General features: G+C 37.4%; 1 protein-coding gene across 1 annotated transcript in view; it reads left to right on the forward strand.

Moving 5' to 3' along the window:
* The window catches only part of LOC127568011 (tetratricopeptide repeat protein 7A-like), a 180,820-nt gene that overhangs the window by 15,077 nt on the left and 138,147 nt on the right, over positions 1-27,596 (forward strand). The window contains exons 3-8 of the mRNA XM_052011257.1: positions 2,981-3,149; positions 19,114-19,244; positions 20,973-21,091; positions 23,366-23,444; positions 25,343-25,509; positions 27,026-27,089. Of these exons, the coding sequence (XP_051867217.1) occupies positions 2,981-3,149; positions 19,114-19,244; positions 20,973-21,091; positions 23,366-23,444; positions 25,343-25,509; positions 27,026-27,089 (729 nt within the window). The remainder of the gene's footprint in view (positions 1-2,980; positions 3,150-19,113; positions 19,245-20,972; positions 21,092-23,365; positions 23,445-25,342; positions 25,510-27,025; positions 27,090-27,596) is intronic.

The raw sequence follows: 27,596 nt of genomic DNA on the forward strand, positions 1-27,596 counted from the left end.
TGCAGAAACAGGAGAGAGGGCTTGAAGACCATGATATGCAGAAGGAGTCAGGATCATCCTAGATTGGAACTTTTAAGTTGGGGATGTGTGGTTATCGAGTAGGTTAGTGACTGCGGAAAAGTTGTGGTATTTGGAGGGCCAAAGACAGTTGGGAGTTTGAAACTGCAGTAAGTGAATTGGAAAAGATATTCTTTCAAAAGGGGACTCAGTTTTTGGCAAGAAAGGGGCATATGGCAAGAGAATGCATTTAATGTTGGGTCAGTATAACAAAACAAAAGAAAATAACATATTATTGTTAAGCAAGGGGATTAAGGTAAGGTACAGATCTACAGTGGTCTAATTAAGTGGTCAAATGAGCTTGAGAGGCTCAACATCCATCTCTGCTTCTTCCACTTACTGAAATGTTGATGGTGGCCCATCGCCTAACTTCCAAGGTTTGTGCAGTGTTGATTTTTTTTTGCATCAATTGTAACCAAGGAGTCTGGTTGGATAGTGCCGGAATCCTCCTCTGGATTCTTAGTTAATTATTTTAATGTAGTTCTTGGAAAATTGAGACAGTCTAAGGTCAATAATACCAGCTTGCCTTTTATTCTTCTAACTTACTATTTTTCAGGCGCAAAAGGCCCTTTATACATGAAAAATGTCCCTCCTGAAAGCACATTGCTTTCTTTGGTGTTTGTATGAATTTGCATCATCTTTGACATTTTTAGAAATAGAATATTACAGCACAGTACAGGCCCTTGGGCCTATGATGTTGTACCGACATTTTATCCTGTTCTAAGATCTATCTAACTTCCCTCCCATGTAGCCCTCCATTTTTCTATTATACATGTGCCTGTCTAAGAGTCTCTGAAATGTCCTTAATGTATCTGTCTCCACCATCTCTGCCAGCAGTGCATTCCACGCACCCACCATTCTCTGTGTGGGGAAAAAAAACTTACCTCTGACATCCCCCATACCTTCCTCCAATCACCTTAAAATTATGTCCCCTCGTGTTAGCCATTTTCGCCCTGTCCACTCGATCTATGCCTCTTATCATATTGTACACCTCTATCAAGTCACCTCTCATCCTCCTTTACTCCAAAGTGAAAAGCCCTAGCTCGCTCAACCTATCCTCATAAGACATGCTCTTCAATCCAGGCAGCATCCTGGTAAATCTCCTCTGCACCCTCTCTAAAGCTTCCACATCCTTCCTATAATGGGGCGACCAGAACTGAAAACAATACTCCAAGTGTGGTCTAACCAGAGTTTTATAGAGCTGCAACATTATCTTGCTGCTCTTGAACTCAATACCCCAACTAATGAAGGCCAACACACCATACGCTTTCTTAACAACCCTATCAACCACGTGGCAACCTTGAGGGATCTATGGACATGGACCCCCAAGATCCCTCTGTTCCTCCACACTGCTAAGAATCCTGCCATTAACCTTGTATTCTGCCTTCAAATTCGATCTCCCAAAGTGTATCACTTCACACTTTTCTGGGTTGAACTCCATCTGCCACTTCTCAGCCCAGGTCCGCGTCCTATCAATGTCCTGTTGTAACCTACAGCAACCTTCTACGCTATCCACTACACCACCAACTTTTGTGTCAGCTGCAACCTTACTAACCCACCCTTCCACATCCTCATCCAAGTCATTTATAAAAATCACAAAGAGCAGGGGTCCCAGAACAGATCTCTGCGAAACATCACTGGTCACTGACTTCCAGGCAGAATACACTTCATCTACAATCACCCTCTGTCTCTGAGATGCCTGAGTTTAATTTTCAAAGCTTTATAAAACTTTTTTGCAGAAAAAATTTATTGCAGAAAAAAACCATTTCCCTTTAACTGCACCTCTTCTGAAAACAGTGACATGCTTAGTAACAGCAGGCCCAAGCACTGCACAAGCACTTCAATTTGCTTTTATCTGTAAGTGGGGATAATGACTTTAGGCTGTTCGATTGTTACAAGCCCTGTGGCTATCATTTCTTGTGCTTGCATCTTTTCCAATTTCATCCTTGAATTTCCAAGAAAAATTGTTACAAAGGTTAGAGAATCTTTTTCAGTTTTCCTTAAAACCCAGTTGGCTTAATACAACCAGTTCACTCAAGTTCATTGAATGTAGGCTTCATGTCCGTCTGGGGTGGGATATAGTCTGCTATCAGGATAGCTGAAGTGAACTCCTGTGGCATACCAATTCACTGTGTAATGAATTAGTCTCTGTGAACAGTATGCAAGACAAATTTTTCACTGTACCTCAGTACAAGTGACAATAATAAACCAATTCCAATTCCAGTACCACGTTGAACTTGTCATGCAAATTTTAAAATCTCGTTATAGGCAACATTTTAAAATTTTTAAAATTTTAAAAATTAAAGCTGAACACTGCAACACACCATATTGATCTCCTTCAATATGGAGGCTTTTTCTGTGATGTGTATTAACTGTAGAGTGAATAACAATGGTTAATCTCCTGTACAAACAAGTCTTGTCATCATTTTATTTTTCTTTATAAACTGCAAAAAGTAGGCTGTGATTTTGTTCTCATCCAATGACACTAGTTTTCTCTCTATATTGTCCATCACAGCCACCCATCATCGTTTATCTTCTATTTCACAATTTTTTCCTATTTTCCAAATCAATCCTCAGAGTTAAATTTCATTTATAAAAGATCCTAGAGAAAAAAAATAAGCCATTCTAGATTGAGCACTTGTTTTAGAGATGAAACCCACTGCACCGTTTATTTAAACTCATGATTCACATTGTTCAGCTTAAGAAGTTGGAGTATAATATGTTGCCATCAGTCAGCTAGCTGTAGATGTTCTATATGTCATGTAGATCCCAATGTGGAGGAATTTGGCTTGTAGATGGTTTTGTTGCTGGAGATGAAAGCAAACTTTTAAGTAGATAACAATTTGTTTTTCATAACTTAGTGCCTTATTTTACAAAATGTTCTTCAGATGGGCACCAACAGATTTGTTTTCCATTTTCCCAGCATAACCTGATGGCTGAAGCCATTCTTACCTTGGCAAAGTTGCATTTTGTGGAGGGGTCATATCGTGATGCGCTCAGCATGTATGCCCGAGCAGGCATCGATGATCTTTGCATCGATGATGAACCACTTTATAAGAAAAGACTTTTAGCAGAGGCCTACGTTATTAAAGGTAACCACAATTTAACATTTTATCTTGCTGTAATATACATTTTAACAACAGCTTTAGTACATATAAAGAAAAAATGAAAAACTGAAAGGAAATTGAATAATTACAACTGAATTTTTTAAGGTGTTGAGCAGATTTGAGAAACCTATGGAAATATGTTTGTGCTGTCAATCTTTTAAGTTGTTAATGGGCATTATTCTGGATAAACATCATTGGAAAGATGCTGTTTGATTCCAGGCTATTTTTTGTGAGGACTTTATATACTCAATGACCGTTCTGTTTAATGACTTTCTTTGCACATATTTGTTCACTAAAATAATTTAATTTTCTCCTATCAACTTCATTGGGATGGAATTCCAAAGCTGCAATGACCTACCAATGCCTTGTTCAAGGGACAGTTTGGAAAAGGAGTGCTGATCATTTGCAGAATTGTCATGGGTAATATGGTTGAATATAATCCTAAAAGCACTCCAAATTGTATTTTTCAGTACAAATAGACATTATGATGAGAATTTTGGTTATCTCCTCCTGATCCTCACGATAGCTTAAGAATATTAAGACTAAATAGAGAGATTTTACTGGTGCATTGATTGGGATTAACTTGTTCAATAAAGTTTAGGCACTGGATTTGGACTTTTGCTTATTTATTTGGCAGAGCCCGTCATTGATCATTTGATTCTGTTTGTTTGGGAGGGCTGAGATGAACGTGGGTCTGCAGGGATGAGGCACAGGGAGGATAGCACTGTTAACTTAACCAGCACTAACATGCCATCACCTGATATTGTCTATGGATACAACATCAGTCAACTGAATGAAAAATCCAATGAATCTGGAAGAAATCAGCAGGCCAGGCAATATCCATGGTGAAAAGCAGGCAGTCATACTAGAGAAACAAAGGACTGCAGATGCTGGAATCAATTAATGGAATAGACACAAGGTTAAGTGTTTATTAATTAGAATTTGGGTTATTTTACAAATTGGACCTATAGTCCTTATTATGGTTGTCATTATCATGGGTCAGTGCCATGCTTTAGCTCCCATTTCAATGAATGGAGTTTCTTTGCAGTCTCCTCTGAGTATTCTTACGTTGGAATTTATCTTTGCACAGATTATAGTTTGCAGTGAATTATGATCTCTTCCTAATTTGATATTAATATAATTAAAAATTCTAGTAATTGTTTAAATAAGTTTTCTTTTTGTATAGCAATCATTCATTTAAACAAAAATATTTGTGAAAAGACTAGAGGTAATGTTTTCCTTTATAATTTGGTTATATTATACAAAAAATGAATAAAATTGTTATTGTGTATATAAGAAGGGAACTGTTTGCCAGTATGTGTATAATAATGCTCATATTGGCATATATAAAAATCATTTCAATTTTTATACTATATTATTAAATTCAATTGCTATCAAGTTATTAGGCTGTTATTTTTGATTGTTGGCAGAGATTTGTTGAATTTTGTGTGGTCTGTATTGGAGAGAGATTTTTATTTTCCTCTATGCAAACTGGACTGGAATGGGGCAATCAGCTTCATTTCAGATTTTTATATTGAATGTGGAACAATCCTGAGCATGATTATATCACAACCAATATAAAGCAGGCTTCAAATTTTAAAGTTTAAGATTCCTTGAATTGTATTTTTAGACATTAACCAAACTAACAAAGGGCCAAAAGGATCATCAACTCTGCTTTTTTTAAAATCAAAGAGAATGCCAGCATTTGGACACTCAGCAGTGTTATTTCCTTCTGATCTGAAAAAGCATGGAAATAAGAAATCTACATTGCTCTCAAATTGGAGAGAAAAGTAGACTATTACATTGTCAAACCCCAATGTGAAGTGTAATGATATGATTGAGGCATTTAAAGCTCACAGCTAAAAGATATATAATCTCTTTTGAGAAAAATCTGACGATAGTGTCTTGCATCACAATATTGATATGTCATCTGAAGAAAACATTTTAATGATGTTGTCACTATTCTAGAAGGCAATGGAAGGATATTACATAAACCTATTTACAGTTAATCTTGAGTTTGGTGTAACTTTGCCTAGACTGAATAATGTCATGTAATGGTAATTGTTTTATTGGAAGTTATGTGTAAATGACAATTTCTTCCTTCATAAGCACAAAACCCACATTTCTATTGAAGAAGAGGTCATGTTTTATTTATAATACAGTAGAAACTCCATTTAACAGCTTTTTATTGAAAGTCAAAGTCCAAAGTAGTGTTGATTAAGAACCTACATGGAACTCTACTGCCATATAAAGTAATAGGATGCTGTGCCCATGGTGATATTCTTCCAAAGATGTCATTATAGATGGTTGTAGTTCTCTCAACAGTGAAAGGAGTTCTTTGTACCTTCCACTTTCCAAGAGAGAGAGAAGGATATTGAAATAGTGGCAGAATATGAAGGAAAGCAATAAAGTTTGCTTGTGAAGCTATTTTACTGCTGACCAGATGACGAGGAAATCAGTCAAGCAGCAAATCTACCTAAGGTGATGATGAGTTGTTTGCCATGTTCCCCTTTTGTATAAAAGCACACAGTTAATAGGTATATAATAGCTCAACTGGGCAAGTGGCTTACTGCTGCTCCTATTTTGTATGTTTGTATAATTTAGTAAAGAGGAATAAATTAGAGGGTAACAGTAATTGTTTTCATTCATTTTCGGGGCATGCTGACAAGGCTCCATTCTGTAATGCCTTCAGAAGTTGATTAAAAAGCCACCTGCTTGAACTGCTGCAATGGAAGTAACATTCCCCATAATAGTGAAGCTTCATAATATGTCAAAGTTGAGTTTATTGACATATGCATAAGTACATATATGCACAGGTGCAATGAAAAACGTAATAATGATTGGGAAAGACTTTATCATAGTTTAGACCAGGTTAACAGATTAGATAAACAATGTTTTGAGGTGCTTTACATGGAATTTGAGATAATTGTTTGTTAATGTCACTGTACATTATGTAGAATAGCATTGGGAAACTGACTTGACACTACACTGGAGAGTCAGCTCGCTTGTGCTCAATTTTCTGTACTGGAACTTGTACCTATGACCTTCTGACCCAGGTTTGAGTGCCGTTAGGCACTGGAAGGAATGCACAAAAGATATTTACAGGGTTCATACCTTAAATGTGACGTTATTAGGAAAGAATTAACAGACTGGACCTCTTCTCTTGAGAGTAGAAAGTTGAGTTGTTTAAATTATGAATGTGTTTAATAGATAGAATGTGTGATTTTTACTTGTGGGAAAGAGTGAAATACGAGACATGATTAAAATAATAAAGTAGCCAAGAAGTTCCAATTAAAAATCATTATAACAGAGAGTGGTGAAAATATGGAACTTGCAACCACAGAAAATTATTGTGGGAATAATATGTGTATTTACATGGTTTTTATACTAGGTTATACTACTAGTTTGTTGAGCAATAAATAAAAAAAATCCTGATTCTTGGATGCTTTTATGGGAAATGTTGTACAAATATGACAATTTTATGTTTGGGTTATGCATGTGTGAGGGAGAATAGAAATAACATCTTGGCTTCTACACCAGATCAGATGTATGTTGGTGCATTGTAAGTTTTAAATTGTTCCCAGCTGATAATGAAGGTAACTTTTAATGTACAGCTGTACTCTCTCTTGATGCAAAGAATTAGTATTAATTGAAAATGTATCTAATTCACAAGTTTTTAAATTGGACTTTGATTCTTTGGTTTATAAATAAACTAAGCTCTTCTTCAATAAGGAAAGATCAAATATTCACTTTGTCATTTCTAACAGCTTGTTGCAGCTTCAACTGCTTCATGTTTTTTGAGAATTTAAAAGTCTTGTTAATCAGTTTGCTGTGTGTCTAAGCAAAATTGAAGGGTACAGCAGCTTTCAAATGCATGGAGAACACATGCTTTGTTAAAGTTTATTTCTGACACCTTGGGCTATTTCTTTGTTGTTTTGTTCTGCATGTAATCCCTACCAGCCATTGCTTATTTGCAGCAGATGTTCCATCTACCCTGTTGATTTATGGAAGAAAATGGTACATTTCTGTGCTTAAAAATCCACACTATTCTTGCAAACAAGAATATTCTTTGCATTCCTGTTGTAAATGTTGCTTAATCTTGCTATCTGTCCACTGCTCTCTCCCCTTTTTTCAGCACGAACAACCTGTTTCGCCAATGAAAGCACAGCGATGAGGCAAGGTCCTTAAATGGTATGTACACTTTACACTTCAATGCTGCTGCTGAAAATACACTGCATAAATTGCTTGCTTTGCTAAGACTGTACATTAATTGGCATGTTGGTTAGATTTAATGGAATATGTTCACACTTGCTAGTAATCAAAATTCTTCTTCTCTGGAGGTTTCTGTTGCAATTTTCAGTCCTGCCTCTTAGGTTTAAAATCTCTGGTTTCTTTTCATCTTTATATTTATTACTCAGTTGACATTCTAAATTTCCAAATGCCTCACTCAAAAACTAGCTTGTCCTAACCAGAAATTCTAAGCATATAGTAATTTTTGTCAATGACATTAGATAATTTATTAACTGTCCTTTTTTTTTAAACAAACAACAAGCAAAAGTTAATTCTTTACTAAAAGAAGGTAAATGTTTGGATGACATAGTAGATCCAGCAGCATTTCTACTGAGGTTAAAAACAGGTTAACATTTTAAAGTTGTTCTTTGCCATGAGGTGGAGCTATAGCTCTTTGCTCTAACAGCCTGCAATGTGTACATTTATTGCTGTATAATAAAGTCGTATCAGGTGCATGAGAGACCTGAACAAAATCAGGTGTGTATCCTTCAATTATGGCATTTGTGGACTGGATTGAATCTACCTTCTTTGGATGATTTTTCTCCCCCCACAGATATACTTTAACCTGGTTTAAGGTTGATTGATACCATCTAGAATTTTTCTTGGAAGTCAATACTCAAATCGTGCATCAGAAATATGTCCTGGGGATTTTTTGGTAGTCATAATACAGCAGATTTAGGAGCTGGGATAGCCCACCAAGTTTCAGTGAAACTTTGAAATTCTGTCTGGACTCCTAAGGACTCAAGGTGAAGGGACTTCCGACTACATCCTAACTTGTAGGAGACTGATTTGAAGATAAGTATCCCATAATTCTAAAGACATACAGGTAGGTTAATATGGGTTTAAAATGGGTGGCGCGGACTCGTTGGGCTGGAAGGGTCTGTTACCACGCTGTAAATAATTTTTTTTAAAAAATAGTGATGTCAAATAACATCGGTTATCTGTGTTTCACATTGTTGCCTAAATGGACCACTTTGCAGAGAAAACTTTTATTCTGTTAGCTGACAGAGAAGGGATTGGGGAAATGTATGTGGTAGGGACAAGCTTGCACCATCTGTTGCTTGTAAATTAGAGAGATTATAGGATGAAGGGGAAAATGGTATGTGGAAGGTGAGTTGGGTATAGGTGTGAAGATTAATTTCCATTAGTTTCAGAACCAAATCATGGAATTGTCCGGCATGGAAACGGGCCATTCGGCTCAGCTTATCCATGCTGACTTGTGGGCACCCTTCCATACTAACCACATTGCCAGAAATTCATGTTCTCCTCCAAGACAGTGAAGTTTAATAGTGAGTGGGCATAAGTGAGTTTGGATGACATGCCTGCCATGCTTGAATAACTGACGAAGTGTGAAAGCTGTGAGACGAATGCGAGGATTAGAGCAAACTTAAGAGTGGGAAGACGTGACTGGGCATATGAACATTAGGTTGGAATCTTGATAATAAGTTGCTAGCTGAGTGACAATGGTGGTCTGGTGAGAGCTGGCATTTGGTAATGTAAAAACTGATCTTGAACATTTTTGTGGCACAATATCGTTACCTTGGCAACTTCACCTCCAACATTGACCTCATTTGTGAGCACTCCATAGTGAGTTTGTTGCCTTCCTGTGCACCTTGGAAAGAGGACCTTCTATTCATTGTATAAACCATGGGCTTCAGAACCTTGTCAATAAATCAGGGCCCCTGTTGTTTTTTACCCTGCTCTGCCAGGGCTTCCAGCAAACTTCAAAGTCTTGTGGAATGACTTCCATCCTTAATTGTAGGCGCAGATGTGGTTTCAGGCTTTATCTGAATGGCCGTAGTATTTGAAACGAGGTCAGTGAAGTTGTGGCACAAATCAGTACAAAGTTGCATAATTTAGTGGCCATTACAGAAACGTGGTTGCAAGGTGGAGATGGTTGGGAATTAAATATCCAAAAGTATCAGGTAATTTCCAAGGGTATCAAGTAATACGGAAGGATAGGCAAGAAGGTAAAGGAGGTGGGGTAGCGCTCGCCATTAAGGATGAGATCAGGGCGATAATGAGAGATGATATAAGATTTAAGGAGCAGAATGTAGAATCCATCTCGGTGGAGATTAGGAATAGTAAAGGGAAAAAAATCGCTGGTGGGAGTTGTCTATGGGCAACCAAATAATAACATTACAGTGGCACAGGCAATAAACATCTGATGCATGTAAGAATGGAACGGCAGTTGTCATGGGGTATTTTAATTTGCACATAGATTGGGCGAATCAACTTGGTCAAGGCAGTCTTGAGGAGGACTATATAGAATGCATCCGTGATAGCTTTCTTGAACAGCATGTTAGTGTACCTACAAGGGAAAATGCTATCTTAGATCTGGTCCTGTGCAATGAGACAGGTAAAATGAACAATCTTGTAGTTAGGGATCCTCTTGGAAAGAGTGATTACAGTATGATTGAACTTCTCATATAAATGGAGGGTGCAATAGTTTGATCTAAAACAAGGGAGATTACAACAGGATGAGGGAGGTGTTGGCTTGTGTAGACTGGGAACACAGGCTATATGGTGGGACAGTTGAGGAACAGTGGAAGACTTTCAAAGAGATTTTTTGCAGTGCTCGACAAAAGTATATTCCAGTTAAAAGCAAGGGCAGTAAGGGTGGGGAGAGCCAGCCTTGGATAACTAAGGAAATAAAAGAAGGCATCAAGCTAAAAACTCATGCATACCAAGTCACCAAGAGTAGTGGGAAACTGGAAGATTGGGAAAACCTTTAAAAAGCAACAAAGAACCACTAAGCAAGCAAGCAAAGAAAGAGAGGATGGATTATGAAAGTAAACTAGCAAGTGTTCACGATATACATTAACAATTTGGTGGAGGGGACCAAGTGCGGCCCATCTAAGTTTGCTGATGACACTAAATTGAGTGGAAAAGCAAATTGTGCAGAAGATGTCTGCAAATAGATATAGATAGGTTAAGTGAGTGGGCAAGGGTCTGGCAGATGGAGTACAATGTTGGTAAATGTGAGGTCATCCACTTTGGAAGAAAAAATAGAAGATCAGATTATTATTTAAATGGTGAAAGATTGCAGCATGCTGTTGTACAGAGGGACTTGGGAGTGCTTGTGCATGAATTGCAAAAGGTTGGTTTGCAGGTGCAACAGGTTATCTAGAAAGCAAATGGAATGTTGGCCTTCATTGCCGGATGCATTGAATTTAAGAGCAGGGAGGTTGTGTTGCAACTATACAGGGTACTGGTGAGGCTGCACCTGGAGTACTGCTTGCAGTTCTGGTCTCCCTACTTGAGAAAAGATACACTGGCTTTGGAGGCGGTGCAGAGGATGTTCACCAGGTTGATTCCTGAGGTGAGGGGTTTAGCCTTAGCCTATGAGGAGAGATTGAGTCACTGGGACTATACTCGCTGGAATTCAGAAGAATGAGAAGGGACCCTAGAAACATATAAAATTATGAAAGGGATAGATAAGATAGAGGCAGGAAGGTTGTTTCCACTGGTAGGTGAGACTAGAACTAGGGGACATAGCTTCAAGATTTGAGGGAGTAGATTTAGGACGGAGATGAGGAGGAACTGCTTTTCCCAGAGAGTAGTGAATCTGTGGAATTCTCTGTCCAAGGAAACAGTGGAGGCTACCTCATTAAATATATTTAAGGCACTGTTAGATAGATTTTTGCATAGTAGGGGAATTAAGGGTTATCGGGAAAAGGCAGTCAGGTGGATCTGAGTCCATGGACAGATCAGCCATGATCTTATTGAATGGCGGACCAGGCTCAATGGGCCAGATGACCTTCTCCTGCCCCTATTTGTTATGTTCAGTCAATACAAGTTAGCTTCAGTTGGTTCTCATGGCTGCGCAGTAAGGCGCTAAATGGTGCTTTTAATGTTGACTAATCATTGAAACCAAGTTAATGAGATGGCAGCGTTAATTTTGTGTGTCCCACATCAGGTCATGCCAGTGTAGATTAATTGACCATCATGATTCCAGCATCCATTTTCCATCGTTTTTTGGTTTAACCACCTAATGATTTTGCAAATGTTTATAGGTGTATTAGGTGATGTAGAATAATTGTTAGAGATAGTTAAGTAAAGAAATCAGTTTGGAAAAGATTAACAGAACTCAAGGTGGGTGAACCACAGAGTCCTTGCATTGCTGTATGAATTACTGAGCAGATAATAGAAACTGAAGGCACAATTCTCTAATCTTTTAAAATATTTATGTTGTATAATGGGATTGGAGAGTAAATGCAGGAGCATTGTTAGATTGCTCCACAGTTGCTCAATTTATTCTCCTTTCCTTTCTAAAACATCAGCTTTATTTGAAATCTTAGAATCCTTAACTTAAAACAAATTGTTCAGCATTTAGAAATGCACAAATCAATCAATGTGACTCGGCACAGATTTGTTGAAAGCAAGGTGCATTTGAAATGCATTAAAGAGACCAATTGGATGGCTAAATAAATTCAGTGTGTGCTGTGGATATTGAAATCTGAAATAAAAGTGGAAAATGCTGAACATAATCAGCAGGAAAGTAATGGGAATAATCAGTAGGTCACGCAACGTTTTTAGAAAGAGTTCAATAGCAGAGCAGGGAACTGCTGGCAAGTCCACATGGATTGGCAACACTTGTACCAAAGATTTGGGCCAGTATAATGAAAGTTGGAGTTAGCAAGTGAGGCACCAGAGGGAGGTGTAAGACTAAAGATTAGTAATAGATGTACATAAAACTTTCTGAAATGGGAAATATTTGTTTTAATTTAAATTGTCTCTTATTATTTTCTTAGGAACTATTTTCCATAAATACTTAGCTTCCTGTGGAATTACAGAAAAGATATTGATTCACAGCTTTAGATAGGCAGTAGCATTGCCACAAGACATCAATATATTGTCAACTTTTCCCAAGTTATAACCCATAAAATACCACAATAGAGAAGGATAATAAGGCAAAAAAAATGCTGGCAATCTAAAACAAAGATGAACAAAGATGCACAACAGCTGTAAATAAGAATTGCATCAGAAAAATTTAATCCACAGACTAAGTTAATAGACCTTAACTGAGAGACCCTGTATTGAAATCCAGGGAAGGGTGAGATATTGCAGCACTTAATCCATTTAGAGTGCTACAAGAGATTGGATACATTTCAGATGGGCGTGATTAAATAATAATTATTGCTGCCACGCATAAACTTAATTTTACATGGTTGCAACCTCATTCTTCCGGAACTTAATTTGTTTAGATATCTGAAAAGGGACAGTATTTTCCTCTTTTTTTTTGTTAAGCACTCGCTTCTTCTCTCCCAGTGTTGCTTTGTCCATCCCACTCTGTCCCTCATTATCCCTCCTTCTTTGTGATGTGTGTGTATAGGCACACGCGCATCTCACTTGCTCTCGCTTGTGCTATCTCTCTCTCTTCTGCTTTTCTCTCCTTTTCGTGTGCGTGTATGCATGCACACCTTTTTCTGTTTGTTTGTGAGTGTGTGTTTGCACGTCTCTCCCTCTTTCTCTGTTTCTCGTGTGTGTGTGTGTGTGTGTGTGTATCTCAATTCCACGTCAATGATTCAAACCTGCATTTTACTTTACGTTTCATGAATCCTATGTGTCTCAGTTCTTCAAAAGGATTAGTAGATTCTCATGACTCTGTTGGTAGATCAGCTCAAACATACCACAGTTTTTCCTGTAGAGGGTGGTGCACTGAATCCGATGTCTAATGACAATAAGTCTCTGTTCAAAAGCTGGCACAAACCCTCTGAGTTTATGTCAGTTTAGTGAAAGGTGAATCCTGTTCCTTTATTGCTGATCACAAACGCAGGGCCAACAAATCTCCTGTAGCCTAATTGGGTGATGAGGCATGTTAGGTATGTTATTATGCTTGTTGTTTTTCCCAGAATCAATGGTGAGCAGAACGTGACTCATGAGACTGATATAGTTCAAGTCTGGCTCCCAGAGATTTGTGGTAAACATGCTTTGTTGTTCTAGATTCCTAACTTTGGCAGGTATTGGTGGCAGGCATGCATTGGAGGGCTATGATGTCCACCACTTGTTCACCTTTAATATCAGCAACAGGTATGTATCAGAGGGTTATGCCATCCAGGACATGTCGCTATCCAACTTAGCAGACAAAATTTGGAGGGCTATGTCTTCCAGCACACATTGTGCTCTAACCCCAGCAGATTGGTCATAAAACATACACTGCGTACACCATCTGTGAGATTAAACTGCTGTAGTCAGTCTGCATTCAGCCATCGTGGTGAATGTGTGTTGTGCTCGTTGTCTCTCTGCAGAATATTTATATGGAATACAGAAGATGTTTATTACAAGCTGTGATTGGACTCAGATTTGAATGTTAACAATCTGCATTAACTTTGAGGATGATAGTGATGTTGAATTGGAAAAAAAAATGTTGGTATGAAGGGGGGAAACACAAATGTTAAACTAGAATGAGAAGAAGATTTTGCATGCACTGTTGAAGGTGGCAGACTGCTCTGCCTTATCTGCAAAGCATTGGTCATTTACCCCAGAGTGAGCAATTTGAGCATCACCACAAAATGCATCTCAAGTTTTCATCTATATGTCCTTCTGGATTAGAATTAAGGAAAAAACAAGTTAAACTCATTAAAGTCATGCCTGAACAGCCAATAGACGCTATTTTTTTGGGTACTATAAGAGAGGTGACCGGACAACCAAATGATGTGCTGTTTCCCTCCCCCCCCCCACCTTTTTGTGAACTTGTATTGGTCTGTTTGGAAATTTTAAATGAAATCTGTTAAAGTGAAATGTATTCATTTACTTAAAATGAATGGGTTTTTTGTTTCTTTTTCTCAATATTTTATATGTTGTTGTTCCAACCTGCTGCAAGCCTGACAAATGTTTTAAAGCCGTCTTCTATGAAGGCAATATTAGCTACAAAAGAAATGCTGAGGCTGCTGGTTTGGCTTTTTATGTACCTGAGCATAAATGCACACAACGATGATAAATTCAGGAGAGAAGTATATGAAATTAAAAATGGATTTGCAGAGTTAATGATTCCAATTGTAAGAAACATTTTGATGTAAAAGTCTCCTGGAACAAAGTGATTCACACTTTCAAGTCTTTATTACAGTGTAATAAAGAAGTCCTAAAGGTTGCCCAGAAAAAAAGTTTTTTTGCTTGGTTGAGTAGAAATAGGATTGATCGATTTATTATACTGCAGTTATATGATTTTAAATTCCTAAATAATCAATGGTTACTGGTAGCAGCCGCTTCTATTTCATTAGAGATTGTTCTTGGCATCTGGAAACTTCCCATAAGTGAAATAATTAGCAGATTGTAAACCTGACTGTTGTAGAAAATTGATGGGAAGTCACACATCAATACTTCTAGTGAGCAGATTCTGAGTTTTTACTGCAAGCAGAATTTAACTCTGGAGAATCCAAGTGTTTGCTTTAAGCACAGCACAGTTCGGGTAACAGAAATTCATTCTTGTGGAATTCACAAATCACTACCAAAATATTCCATGATACGGAATAAAAATTTGTTCTTTCTGAATGTATGTAAGAAAAAATAACCAAACAAACACAAAATACAGAAGGAACAAACTGTCAATTTTTCTCAAGGGTTTGTGTTATGGAACATCACAGTACAGATGTTTTTCTAGGAAGACAATCCCTCCATGATGAGGGGGTGTACTGTTTATTTTTAAGTGAGCAATGAGTTATGTGGTCATAACTCCACTATTTCCAACTGAACTATATCTGGCTGAATCCTTTGACAGCCTTCCTCACTATCCACAACTCCTCCAATTTTTGTGTTATCTGCAGACCTACTAATCAGCCTACCTGCATCTTCTTCCAAACCATATATGTTTTGGATCCAGTTACCCAGCTTGCCTTGAATCCTGTGTACCTTAACCTTCTGGACCAGTCTACTATGTAGGACCTTGTCAAATGCCTTACTATAAGTCCATGTAGATAATGTCTACTGCCCTGCCTTCATCATTCTTCTCAGTTACTTCCTAAAAGCTCAGTCAAGTAAGAGAGACAGGATTTCCCCTGCACAAAGCCATGCTGACCATCCCATTGTTTCTTAGAATTTTCTCCAATAATTTCCTTACTACTGACGTAAGGATCACCAGCCTGCGGTTACCTGGCTTATCCCTGCTGCCTCACTTGAATAAAAGAACAACATTAGCTATCCTCCAGTCTTCTGGCACCTCACCTGCTGTTAACAAAGATGCAAATATTTTCGTCAGGGCCTTGGTCATCTCCCATCTTGCTTCCCATAGCAACATGGGCTTGTTCTCATCCAGCCCTGGGGGTTTATTAACCTTTTATGCATCCCATCTGATACCTCTTTCTTTTTAATACTGACCTGTTCCAGATTATCCACATATTTCCTACACACCACACCACCCCCCCCCCCCACCCCACGAACTCACTGTCTTTCACATCCTTCTCCTTGGTGGATACAGACAAAGGAGTATTCAGTTAGGACCTTGCTCACATTGCCTGGCTCCACACAGAGATTACCCAAGTACTGATGCAGAAGTCGGGTGTGGCCTTCACCAGGTCAATTTATTGTGGAGTCTTCGTTCGTCATGACTTGGGTGCAATTGAATCTCTTCACTATCTAGATCACAAGACAAGGGAGCAGAAGCAGGCCATTCAGCCCATCGAGTCTGCTCCAAGGAAAAGGGAAAACATGAGAATTAGGGGGGGAGGAAGAAGAAACAAAATTCTTATCCCAATTTCCGGCCTTATCCCCATATCCCTTGATACCCCAACTATTTAGATATCTATCTATCTCTTCCTTGAACGCCCACAATGATCTGGCCTCCACTGCTGTACCTGGCAAGGAATTCCACAATTTAACCACCCTCTGGCTAAAGAAATTTCTCCTCATTTCTGTTTTGAAACTGTACCCTCTAATTCTAAGATTGTGCCCTCTGGTCCTGGACTCACCCACCAAGGGAAACAGCCCAGCCACATCTACTCTGTCCATTCCTTTAAACATTTTAAATGTCGCTATGAGGTCCCCTCTCATTCTTCTGTACACCAGTGAGTACAGTCCAAGAGCCAACAAACGCTCATCATACATATAAAGATTCAAAACAGAAAACATGCAATGTGCAGCGACTTATGAGAAAGCAAGTCATGTTGTCCTCGTGATAAAATGCACATCAGTCAGCATTATGAGAGGTTTTCTCTCCATTTGAGAAATTACAGAGTTGATGGGAATTTTTCCCTTTCTTCACTTGCTGATTCAACAAGTACTTCCCCTTTTTTGTTAATTTTATTTTCGTTGCTTTGATAGTTTTTTTTTCTCCACTTAGATATAATTAAGATCAACTGGCCTCAAATTTTATTGTTCACTTGATTCAACAGCATGATAAATTAGTTGAATGCTGTCCCTGGTCAGGGATGTAATTTCCCACTGGAATGCAATAAATCCACTTTGGTGTAAAGATTTCATATTGCATTTCTGTGACACCAATGTAAAACAGTACTGAATGTAAACTGCAACTAATTAGTTAATGTGCCTGCTCATGTACATTGTCACCACTGTGACATGTATAATCAAAGGTTTGAATCAATTAGGTGTAAAGGAAATGAAGTTAGAATTTTTCAAAATCTTGTCCTATGCTTCAGTCAAATGTTTGTGTCAAATTTGTTGTGATCACAGGTAGGAAAAAACGCATTTAGGAATTGAAAGGTGATTGTGGTCTATGCCTGGAACCATTTTCCATAATCAGAGCATTTTTTTGCTTGCAGCCAAATTCAATGTTCCAGTTTGAGCATTTTCTCAGTCATCAGATTTTTTTTGTCGATAGTTTCCAGGAAGAGTATGCAGATTTCAGTGACAACAGTACTGTTCTTAGCTGTGCTATCTCTGTTTTTGAAGGGCAGTTCTCCATTCCTGGTAGTTCTACAAGAGGGCTTCTTTTAAAATCTGGGCTGTAATTGCTCTCTATTAAAAAAGTAAAAGTAGTTTCTGAACAGTAGATATCTTATCCATTTCTCCAATGAATCCTATTGAACTTAATGTTCTGGGTTTTCTAGAGACTAGACCAGGTTTCTGTGGTTATAAAGTGAAAGTTTTCCAATCGTTGTTGCAGAATTATTTGCTTTCTGTTTAAAGAGTGGATGCTTGACAGCATATTTAGTCAGAACTCTTGAACAGTACAGGCGTTGACCCAGTCTGCTGATAAATCTGTACCCTGGGTTTTAGAATACCATGTGAAATCTACCATTTTTTTAACTTGCTGTATAAAGTTTCCTGATGGGAAAGTAAGAGGCTGAATTTATTGCCAGAGCAAATCAATGCAGTTTTCCTCAGCTCTAAATGAATTGATATTCTTGTGTGACATTAAATTTACTGAAATGGCAAAAAGACGTTTTTTGATGCTGATCCACAATATGGACAGATCATTTTAAACAATGCTAAAACAAACAATTCTGAAGCAATCTGATTCATAAAGTATGTTACTGAAAGTCAGATTCCAGTGGCTGTAGTTCAATGCATATATTCCATGGATATTTACAATTATATTTGAATCAGACTTGCCTTTTCTGTTGGTCTGAAAATCTAAGAATGCGACTGAACTAGGCATCCTTGTGGAGGATAGAAGGATTAGAGAAGCACCATGAGGAAGAGTGAAGAAGTAATTCAATGAAATGGTGCTTATTCTGAAATAAAGTTCCATGTTATAACTATAATATTACAAGTTACTTACACAATGGTATTTCCTGTGAAAATGTACGGATTAGTCATGAAGGGAGAAGTTATTTCTATATTATTGGATCCCCATTGTAAATTGATAATTGCTTTCATCATGAAACTTTCTTGAAATGCGACAGTTCTCCAAAACTCAAAATGCAAAAACTTCCACAACAGAAGACCAGCCAGCATTAAGTAGGAAGTACTTTATTGTTTTTAGCCAGCTTCCTCCCATCCTTTGTCTAGGTCCTGGCTCCTACTGAGATTGGATGCCAGCTTTCCTCTTGTGCCTTGTTCAAGAAACCTTTCGTGTGTGAGACTGGATAATATATGTATTGGCATTTGCCCGATCACATCCTTGCTACATATCATTTTCCATTGGAGTTACTGCACTCGAAGAGTGGCAACAGTTTTGAACCAAACAGCAATAGTTTAGATTTGTTACATCTCTGTTAACACATTGAGATATTTAATCTTCAGTTGAGTAGCTTAATGTAAACTCCAATTTTGCTACAAAGTTTACAGTGTAATTTGTACTGGCTGAAGTGAAACTGACACTCTTAGTAATTGGAAAATGTTGGAAACACTCTGGTCTTTGGAAAGAGAAGCAGGTAATGTTTCTGGTCAAAAACACTTCATCTGAACTCAGTTTGATGAAGGGTCTTAAAAGTTAACTCTGATTTTCTTTTCACAGATGTGACTTGATTTGAGTGTTTTCAGCATTTTCTGTTTATATTTCAGATTTCCAGACGTTTTTTTAAAAAAAATCACTCTTGGGAATCATTTTTCCTTAAGATTATTCCTAAGATGTATCATAATTTATACTATGAGAGTACAACCACTAGATAGCCTGAATTTTATGGAATTGAACATACATCTTATGTAAATATCTTTTCAATTTAAAAAAAACACTTTGTACTTTTAGCTCATTTTTTTGTCAGAAAGTGATACAAATCTTCAGTCAGAGATATCTGTTAATAGTTTTTTCGTTCCTCAGGGTTTTCTCTTGAGCGTCAGACTTCATCTGTTACCTCAAGGGTTCGTCTGTTTGAACGAGAGGAGGAAACAATGTCCTGTTTTGAGAAAGCTGGTGATATTGCTCTGGTCTACTTACAAGAAGGGGAACGGGTAAGGAAAACTCTCTTTAACTTCCTTTTGGTCGTAAGCGAAAAATGAGAATGAATGAGGATTGAGAAAACCAACAGGCTGGGCAACTGGGGAATGCAGTGAGCTTGGAGTTTTTCATCCTTTTGGATTTGGGTTTGAGTTCATTCAAGGCTGATGGTCTGCAAGTCTCTTTTCACTGCCAGGAACCTACATGAAGTAACCTCTTAAACACTCCAAGTTATTGCAGTAGACCTGCATCTACACTGCATCTTACATGCAAGATCAATTAGGAAATGAGGAAAAATTCACAGAAAAGGATAAGTAGCCACTTCTTTTTGTCTGCCCTGGAAATGATTGAATTTATCATTCGTGATACTGTCTGCTGCCTCACTTTTAGAGGTTGAGCAAGAAAAGGGATCTTTTATTCTCTCTCTCCCTATTTTTCCCTCTTCCCTCTCTTAATTGTAATCACTGCTTTCTGCAGCTCAGTCACTCCCTTGTATCTAGTTCAAGTGCCTATTTAGAAGCAAGCCTAGCCAGAGAGAACTGCAAGTCATGTAGATGTGTTGAGGAAGTTGAAAGTAAATGAAGCCCGTCAGACCCTGCCATCAGTGATACTTAGAGCTGTGCATTTTTTCAACATGGGTTAGAGATGGTATTCAGGAGCAGGATTGGTATTCAGGAGCAGGATTGGTTTATGTATCTAGAGGAAAAGGTGAGCGAAAGTTAATGTGGGGAAAAGGAAATGGCAGAGAACTTAAGCAAGTATTCTGTGCCAGTCCTCAAGGAAGAGGCAGAAAATCTTCCAAAAATAGTGGAGAATTACAAATGTAGAGTGAATGACGTGCTCAAAAAATTAGCATTAGTTTAAAAAAAGTACTTGAACAATTAAAGGGATGATCTTATAGAGGTTTATAAAATCATGAAGGGGAGTCTTTTCCCCATGGTAGGGGAGTCCAAAACTAGGGAGCATAGATTTAGAGTGAGAAGGGAAAGATTTAAAAGGGACTTAAGGGCAACTTTTTCTATGAATCTATAAATCTATCTATGACTAAAAGATGATAAATCACCAGGACATCATGTTCTGCATCCCAGGGTTTTAAAGGAAGTGGATATGGAGATAATGGATGCACTGTAATTGTGTTCCAAAATTTCATGATTCTGGAATGGTTCCCACACATTGGAAGGTAGTGAATGTAATCCCACCATTTAAAAAAGAAGTGAATGAGAAAATAGATTTATAGATCAGTTAACCTGACATTAGAATGGAACCTATTATTAAGAAAGTGAGGGAAAAAAAGGTATTTAGGAAGATGATAGGCTTGAGCAGAGAGATTGTAGATTTATGAAGGGAAAATTGTGTTGATGAATTATCTCATTATTTGAGGTTGTAATTAGTAAAATATACAAGGACAAACCAGGTAATGTGTTTTTTTTAGAGTTTAAGAAGACCTTCAGCATGGTGCCCAACAAGAGATTTCTAAATAATGTTGGAGTGCACAGATTGATATGTTTCTTATCCATGTGGCCTTGTGATAGAACCTAGAATAGCAATAGGTGAATAAGAGTAATATGCTTGGACATTGTACCAGCATGTTCTAGCCTAGACCTCAACCCCTCCAATCATGCTCAAGCAAAATTCTATTGCATAATTGAAGGTGAAAATGCAGAGCCACATCTCTTGGAAAATATTACCTGGTTTTACAATTCTTTTTATATTAACTATTTTTCTATTTTTGCTTGCTGAAGACCATGATGAACACTCAGTCTAGAGCGATCAAGGGGATTGTTCCAGTTCAAGAGATGGAGCTTACTTACTTTCTTGAAGCTGCATTGCAAAGTGCTTATGTGGCCTATTTCAAAAAAAGGTAAACATCCTTGAAAATTATCTGTGGCCTTCCACCTGCTTTTAACTAGTGGCCTTTATTATTTACTTGTGATGCAGTCCATTCCTTGGGAGTCATTTGTACAACTTCTTTGTTCACAAGTGCACTTTTAAACAGTAGGCAACCTTCAAGCAGGGGTGTGTAGAAAAACATTATGAAGTATAAAAACATAAGTCATTGACCCATAATTTCCTGTCAAAATATCGATGTTGCTTATGGCAATTGTGCCACAGCAATTTAATTTGAGGGCAGATGCAAGGTTAAACATAGAAAACGATATGCTGAGAGTTAACTACTGAAAATTAACTATTATATGTGGAGGATATCATTCTTTCATGTTTTAATTGTAGATTTTTTTTTATTTTCCTGCCTTTATTTCTCTCTCAATCCGGTCTTTCTTTACCTTTCAACACTACTTGATTTGACATTAGATTCATTCATTTATATTTCATTCTCAAATTGTTAATTTTGCACTGCTTCAATATGACTGTTTGAGGCAATGCCCATTGCTTTGACTGTTCACTAAATTCCTGGTGTACAGTTTCCCACACTGCAAAGTTGTCAGTAGGTTGACACGTACATTTACATAAAAGCAAGTCTGATCAGTCTAGATAAGGCTACTGCAGGAAATTATGGTCCAGTATGATTTCCTTTGGCAATCCTTTCAGTGGTGGATTCAAAGATACAACAAATAGAATCTCTGTATAATGGCATATTCTGTCTCACATTTCAACATGTAGCATGTTTTTGATTTTTATATACTACACAAAATTATTTTGGGAGTCTTTGTTTGATTTATTTTATATGAATGCATTTGGACAGCAGTTTAATCATTCTGTCAGTCATATTCAAGTTTGGAAGGCAAATCCATTACAACTATTGTGAAGTGAAGCCAGGAGTGGGGTGGGGGTAAGAATTATAGCAGTAAATAAGAAATGATTTTATTTTAAAAAAATCATTGAGGGATCAGAAATATTATGAGGGCATACCAACACAAGCTAACTTGGAAGAATAATATTTTAGTTGGATGGAGGCAATGGGTGAATGTAACTGGTTACTTTTCCTGTTCTATCTCCTGGTGTGTTACAGAGCTTTGAATAGATGCCTATCAAAGGAATTGTTTGCAGTGCCATGGAATCTGAGGAGCAAAATTAAAGTAGTAATATACAATGATACAAATTCAAAGGGAGTGCACGAAATGGGAGACCTAGGGGATTAAGTACACAGATTCTTGAAGATGGCAGGATAATTTGAGAGCCTCTTTCTCTTTATGATCAGAGGCAAAGAGTACTAAAGTAAGGAAGTTATGCTAATCCCTCATAACTCATATATTGGGCCTCAGCAGGAATATTGAGTACAAATCTGGGGACCCCGCTTTATGAAGGATGATGCTTATAGATGCATTCATTTCACATCAGCCATCCATACTGTGAGCAGCACCTCCAGTGAAACTTTTGAAGTGGTCAATTGGTAAATTCTGGCAATATTTACACAAGTTAAATGTTTCTAAATGCTTTATAACTTGTTAACTTTATTTAATGAATTTTAACTGCTTCTAAAAAAATCTCTGATCTTCAAAGGTTTGGAAACATTGAGGGCCTCAGGTTCTACTGCCTAAGGCCTAGTCACCACTTACAGACCATTTTGTTTGATGGGACAGCTACAGTAGTGATATGTCCACTGCTTTGGGGGCCCCAAAATTTGAGTGCAATCAGTGGATGAACACAGAGAGTAAACATGTTTAGTCATCTCTTATCCAAGCCATCAGTAAATTGTCAGTCATCACTGTTGATGGATTCATTGTGATTGGTTTGTTTGGAGAGTGACTGATATTACATTATGAGAGAGTTCGGGAATAGGCTTCTTAGAGCTAATAGTGATTTCCTGTTCCTCAAAGCATTTATATATTTGTTCATGTGCTTAATAGGTCAATCAGGGAACTTGATTTTATTTTGAATGGGTTAGCAATTCTTGTGAAATAGGAGTTTTATGTGAATGTATTCAATGGTAAATCTGTAAGCTAATATCAGATGGCATTAGTACACTCCAGCAAAAATGTTAACCCCTTTCTAACCTTAAGCAGTTATTGAAAGACCTGGAAGTGAAACAAGGCCCTGTATAATATAGCAATTCACAGTGCTCAAATGTCCCAAAGTTGTTCAGACCAAATGAATTATTTCTGAAGTGTACATGCTGAAGTAATCTAAGCAAACAATGCCATAAATCATCTTGGTGACTTAGTTTTGTTTTTTTTAGGAATATAGTCAAGGGGGTAAAACGAATTCGGGAAATGTTAAGAGCAGTGGAGACAAGAGCCACACAGAATTTCAGAATGGTATGATTGCAAGACTTTTTTTATATGTTAAGAATTTGTCAATTCCAAAGCAGCAAATCATATAGAGTAGGTACTGTAATATGAAAAGCAAGAATCATCTGCAATAGCACACTGACATAACTGCCACCTTGACACTTCATAACATTAGTCAATGTAAATCATCTCCAGATCTTCACATGATGTTTCATTCGTCAGGATTAGACCAATTAATTCATGTTGTGCAAAATACTGCTGTAGAATTGTTATGCGCTATGCAAGCTGTGTTCCAGTGTCATAATGTCTAGTGTCTGGCTGTGCCTGTAACTGTGAGCAATAATTTTTCAGTAACATTTCTAGAAGCTTATAATGGTTGCATGTTGATCAAGCAGTTGCAGTTGCCAAGAGCTGATGAGTATCTGAGCAGCACACTGGTACACAGACTTTACTCATTAATTTCTGTGGCATCTCACATGGCTTTGTATTCACTTACACATCCAATAGCTTGTGCTTTCTAAGAGGATTTGTTGCAGGGGATTCAGAAAAGTCACTCATTGCTTAAATGATGACACGTTAGTGCTTCAGATGAGAGCTTATGCAGCTGCATTTTGATTGGATGCGAGTGAAATAGCAGTTGAGCAGGTCTCATTTTATATAAGCAAGAGGCATTGATATTATTAGTTTAGCCAAAATATCTTTAGTTTCCTGTACTCCTTTGAATATGTCCACTCAATATTTACATCTCATTCTTACTGTCCCTCTTAAAGGAACGAACCAAGAATAAGAATTAAAGTTAAACATAAAGCAAATGTAAAAGGTCTTTTGCTGAAATATTATTTATTACTTGAAGAAAATACATTTTAAGTGGGTGGTGTTAATAAGATGTTCCTTGACCATTTTTGTTATTAATGATTTAATTTCTGTTACTAATATGTAATTTTTTTATTATCAGTCAAGCCAGATAAGCAACTTTCCATTGCTATCAGAGAGAGAGTACAGTTTTCATTTCTTAAAAGCCTTATCAATTTTAGCACACATAAAGAAGATTAATTGGAAGGAAAGAAAAAAAAGAAAGAGATGTGAATATTTTACAGCACCTTTTCAGGGCTATGGGTCATTTCCAAAGCACTGTACAGACAATAAACTTGGGAAATGAGACAGGCCTACAGATCTTGATTAGGTAAGATGTGTAGGCTTTTCAGTATACATGTGTGCACTTTGCAGAAGGAGTCATTGGAAATGAAAGCTGTAGCTTTCCACCTCCCAGCAACCCTAAGATATCCAATTCATAGTACTCTGAGTATCTCATCATGACACTAGAGAACTTGGCACTGCCAAAGGATTAAATTTGGGAGAAAATGTGCCAACTTGTAACATTTAGCCCTTCTTCACAGTAATGCTCTTGAGCCCTATTGCTTAATAGTAAGATTCTGGCCATTGCACATATTAGGTGGGATACCTCACAAGAACAGAATTTCATAGCACCCGTTTTGTATTGTAATCTGAGTCCCAAGTGTCATTTGACCTCGTAATACAATTTTGCCTTGAAGGCTGCATCTTCTATTAATCGGGTTTCAGGGATACATTCTATGCCGTTTACATTTCTGAACTAACTTCTATAGCATTGTTCCTTGACAAACGAAATAGTTGAGTGAATTTTTATAGGTCTATTATTTGAAGTTAGCATTATTTTTCTGGATCATATTTTCATAGTGTCAGGAATAGAGAAAACAAAGAATATTTGATTATCTGTATCAATGCTTAAATGTAATTCTTTAGTCCTATTAAACACATGTTCATTTAGTCATTCTCTAGAGCAATTGCAAATGGTGCATTAACTTTATATTGAGTGTTTCTGAATGATTTAGGTTGTAGAATGCTGTGCTTGTTTTTTTAAACAGGTTTATTATCTTCTCTCATAGACGATAGCTAAGCAACTGGCTGAGGTACTTCTACACAGTCTGTGTGAGGACAGCTACTGGAATCTCTTTTCAGATCCTCCTCCTGATCTCAGTAACGTGGAAAGTGGACCTTTTTCAAGTGTTGGTTACACACTAACCACTGTTCCTCAGCTCTATCAAGGAGACAAGTATGTGATGAACATCTTACTCACTTGTGTAAAGGAATACTTCTGAACAAAATGCTTGAGATGTTTAAGGTTTTTCTTCATTGCCAATAGGTTAGGTCGAACTGAAGTAATTTTCCCTTGTATTCTCCCATAAACTATCCCCCATATATATAAAAAAAACTGCAGCACTATCACAAAATCAAACTCTAGTTATACACAGAGTGAACAAGGATGAGCAGAGCAACTTCCTAGTTGTGAAGTATAGCGCAAGAAATGAACATTAATACTTTCAATGTCTTGCTGTTTCCATAATTTATTCCACATCTTGCTATAGTTCAGAGAATTTCCTGCTGGAAGGGAGAGGATAATTCTGTTGTAATGAATGATGCAGTATTGCGCACTGTAATGGAAGGTGTGATGTTGAGCAAAGAATAGCACTTTTATTGTGTTTAAGAAGCAGCACAAAGAAGCAAGAAACTAACATGTCGGTCTCTCCTGGCCTAACTGATTGCAAACAGGATAGAACTAATTCCAACTATCCATCAACTCCAGCAGTAAACTTCTATTCATGGTAAGCACTTAGAGGTTGATCAATGAAGACAGTAATGTTGATTCTAAGTGGAGCCAAACATCCAAAGTGCATGGAAATTGCTGAAGCTTTCCTTCAAAGCAATTACTCACTTCTGTTTTTCTAGGCAGTGGGAACAAGAATGTGCAGTAAAGAAACAAATAACAAAAATAGAGCAACAGGCCCAAAATTGAGCTATTTGTGAAAGTGTAAAGATTTCGTACCTTAAAAATCAAAGCATAAAATTGCCTTATCTGTGGATTCATTGTTATCTAAACTTAGAGAGAGTTTCAGCAGTCCTTGCACCAAACTCAGCCTCAAAGCAGTCAATGTATTTCCATGCTCCATTCTGTGTATGGAACATGTTTCAGCAAGTGAAATTTGCAGGGAGGTTCTTATTTACACTTTTAATCTAGAAATTTTATTGAAGTAAGAAATTTTGAGAGTAATTACCAGTCCAAGCTGGTGTATTCTGGTTATTTTGCAGAAGTAAATTTTTTTAAAAATCCTCTTCTTATATAATATGCAAATGTATGTAGTTTGGAGAATTATTGCTAGATACAGAAAAGGAGTAGACATCCCATCTGTGAACCTCAAACCAAGGGCACTGAGACAGTACAGGGGACAGTAACCTGTGCCTTGTAAGTGAGATCAGCCAGTCACTGTAGAGAGCAATCAAAATTGGAGTCATACTCTGTATGGTGCAGTTCTGCACTGCATGGTTCATTTATGCACTCAACTCATGAGTGCTAGTGTATTGTAATCATCACCAATTGTATGGCAAACAAATAAGAGACCAAGTGTAAATGTGCTTCACAGCATGATCATTGAAAGATACAGAATAATGTTTATATATCTTATCACTGATGAATAATACATAATATCTTCAGACACTAGCTTGCTTTAACAATGAAAGGAAGAAATCATGCAGAATGAACTTGACCTAATTCAGTGCAGTCTTCTTCTCAGCTTGTTCTGCCCACGGGATATTGTTGAAGAAGCACTCCTACTCCTCCTAATCAGCGAGTCAATGGTAAGTTATGTCGATAATGAGAATAGAAATTCCAATCCTTTCTTTTGAATCACAAATTTTTATGCATTTGGTCTTGAGCTCATCAACAAAAGCCATGAAGGGAGACTCAGCTACATTATTAATGGCGAGTCTTTTAAAAAAAAATGCCTGCAGCTACAAATCAGTTTCTTGAAATAAAACGTGTACAGACTCTTTACAAAGTCTTTGTTACTTTCTGTCAAATTAGTTTCATTGTTATTTTCATTGTACTCAACACAATCACTTGCCTCTGCTAAAAAATTTGCCTGGTGGTTGGGATGAGGCAAAAGGTTTGACCTTTGATGTCTCCTATGATTTGCAAGATAACTGCCAATCAGTAGACTTGCATATTAAGAATAGACACTAGTGAGATATTGCAGAATTATATTCCAGATTTCTTTCTGCAGACAGTTTGTTTTCAAGGTTCTCCATTAAGAATGCAGTTGGATTCTCTGTTGACGTTTTGTTAATGAGTGCACAGATGTCAGC

Source organism: Pristis pectinata, chromosome 3, assembly GCF_009764475.1.
Source record: "Pristis pectinata isolate sPriPec2 chromosome 3, sPriPec2.1.pri, whole genome shotgun sequence".
Taxonomy (NCBI): Eukaryota; Metazoa; Chordata; class Chondrichthyes; order Rhinopristiformes; family Pristidae; genus Pristis; species Pristis pectinata.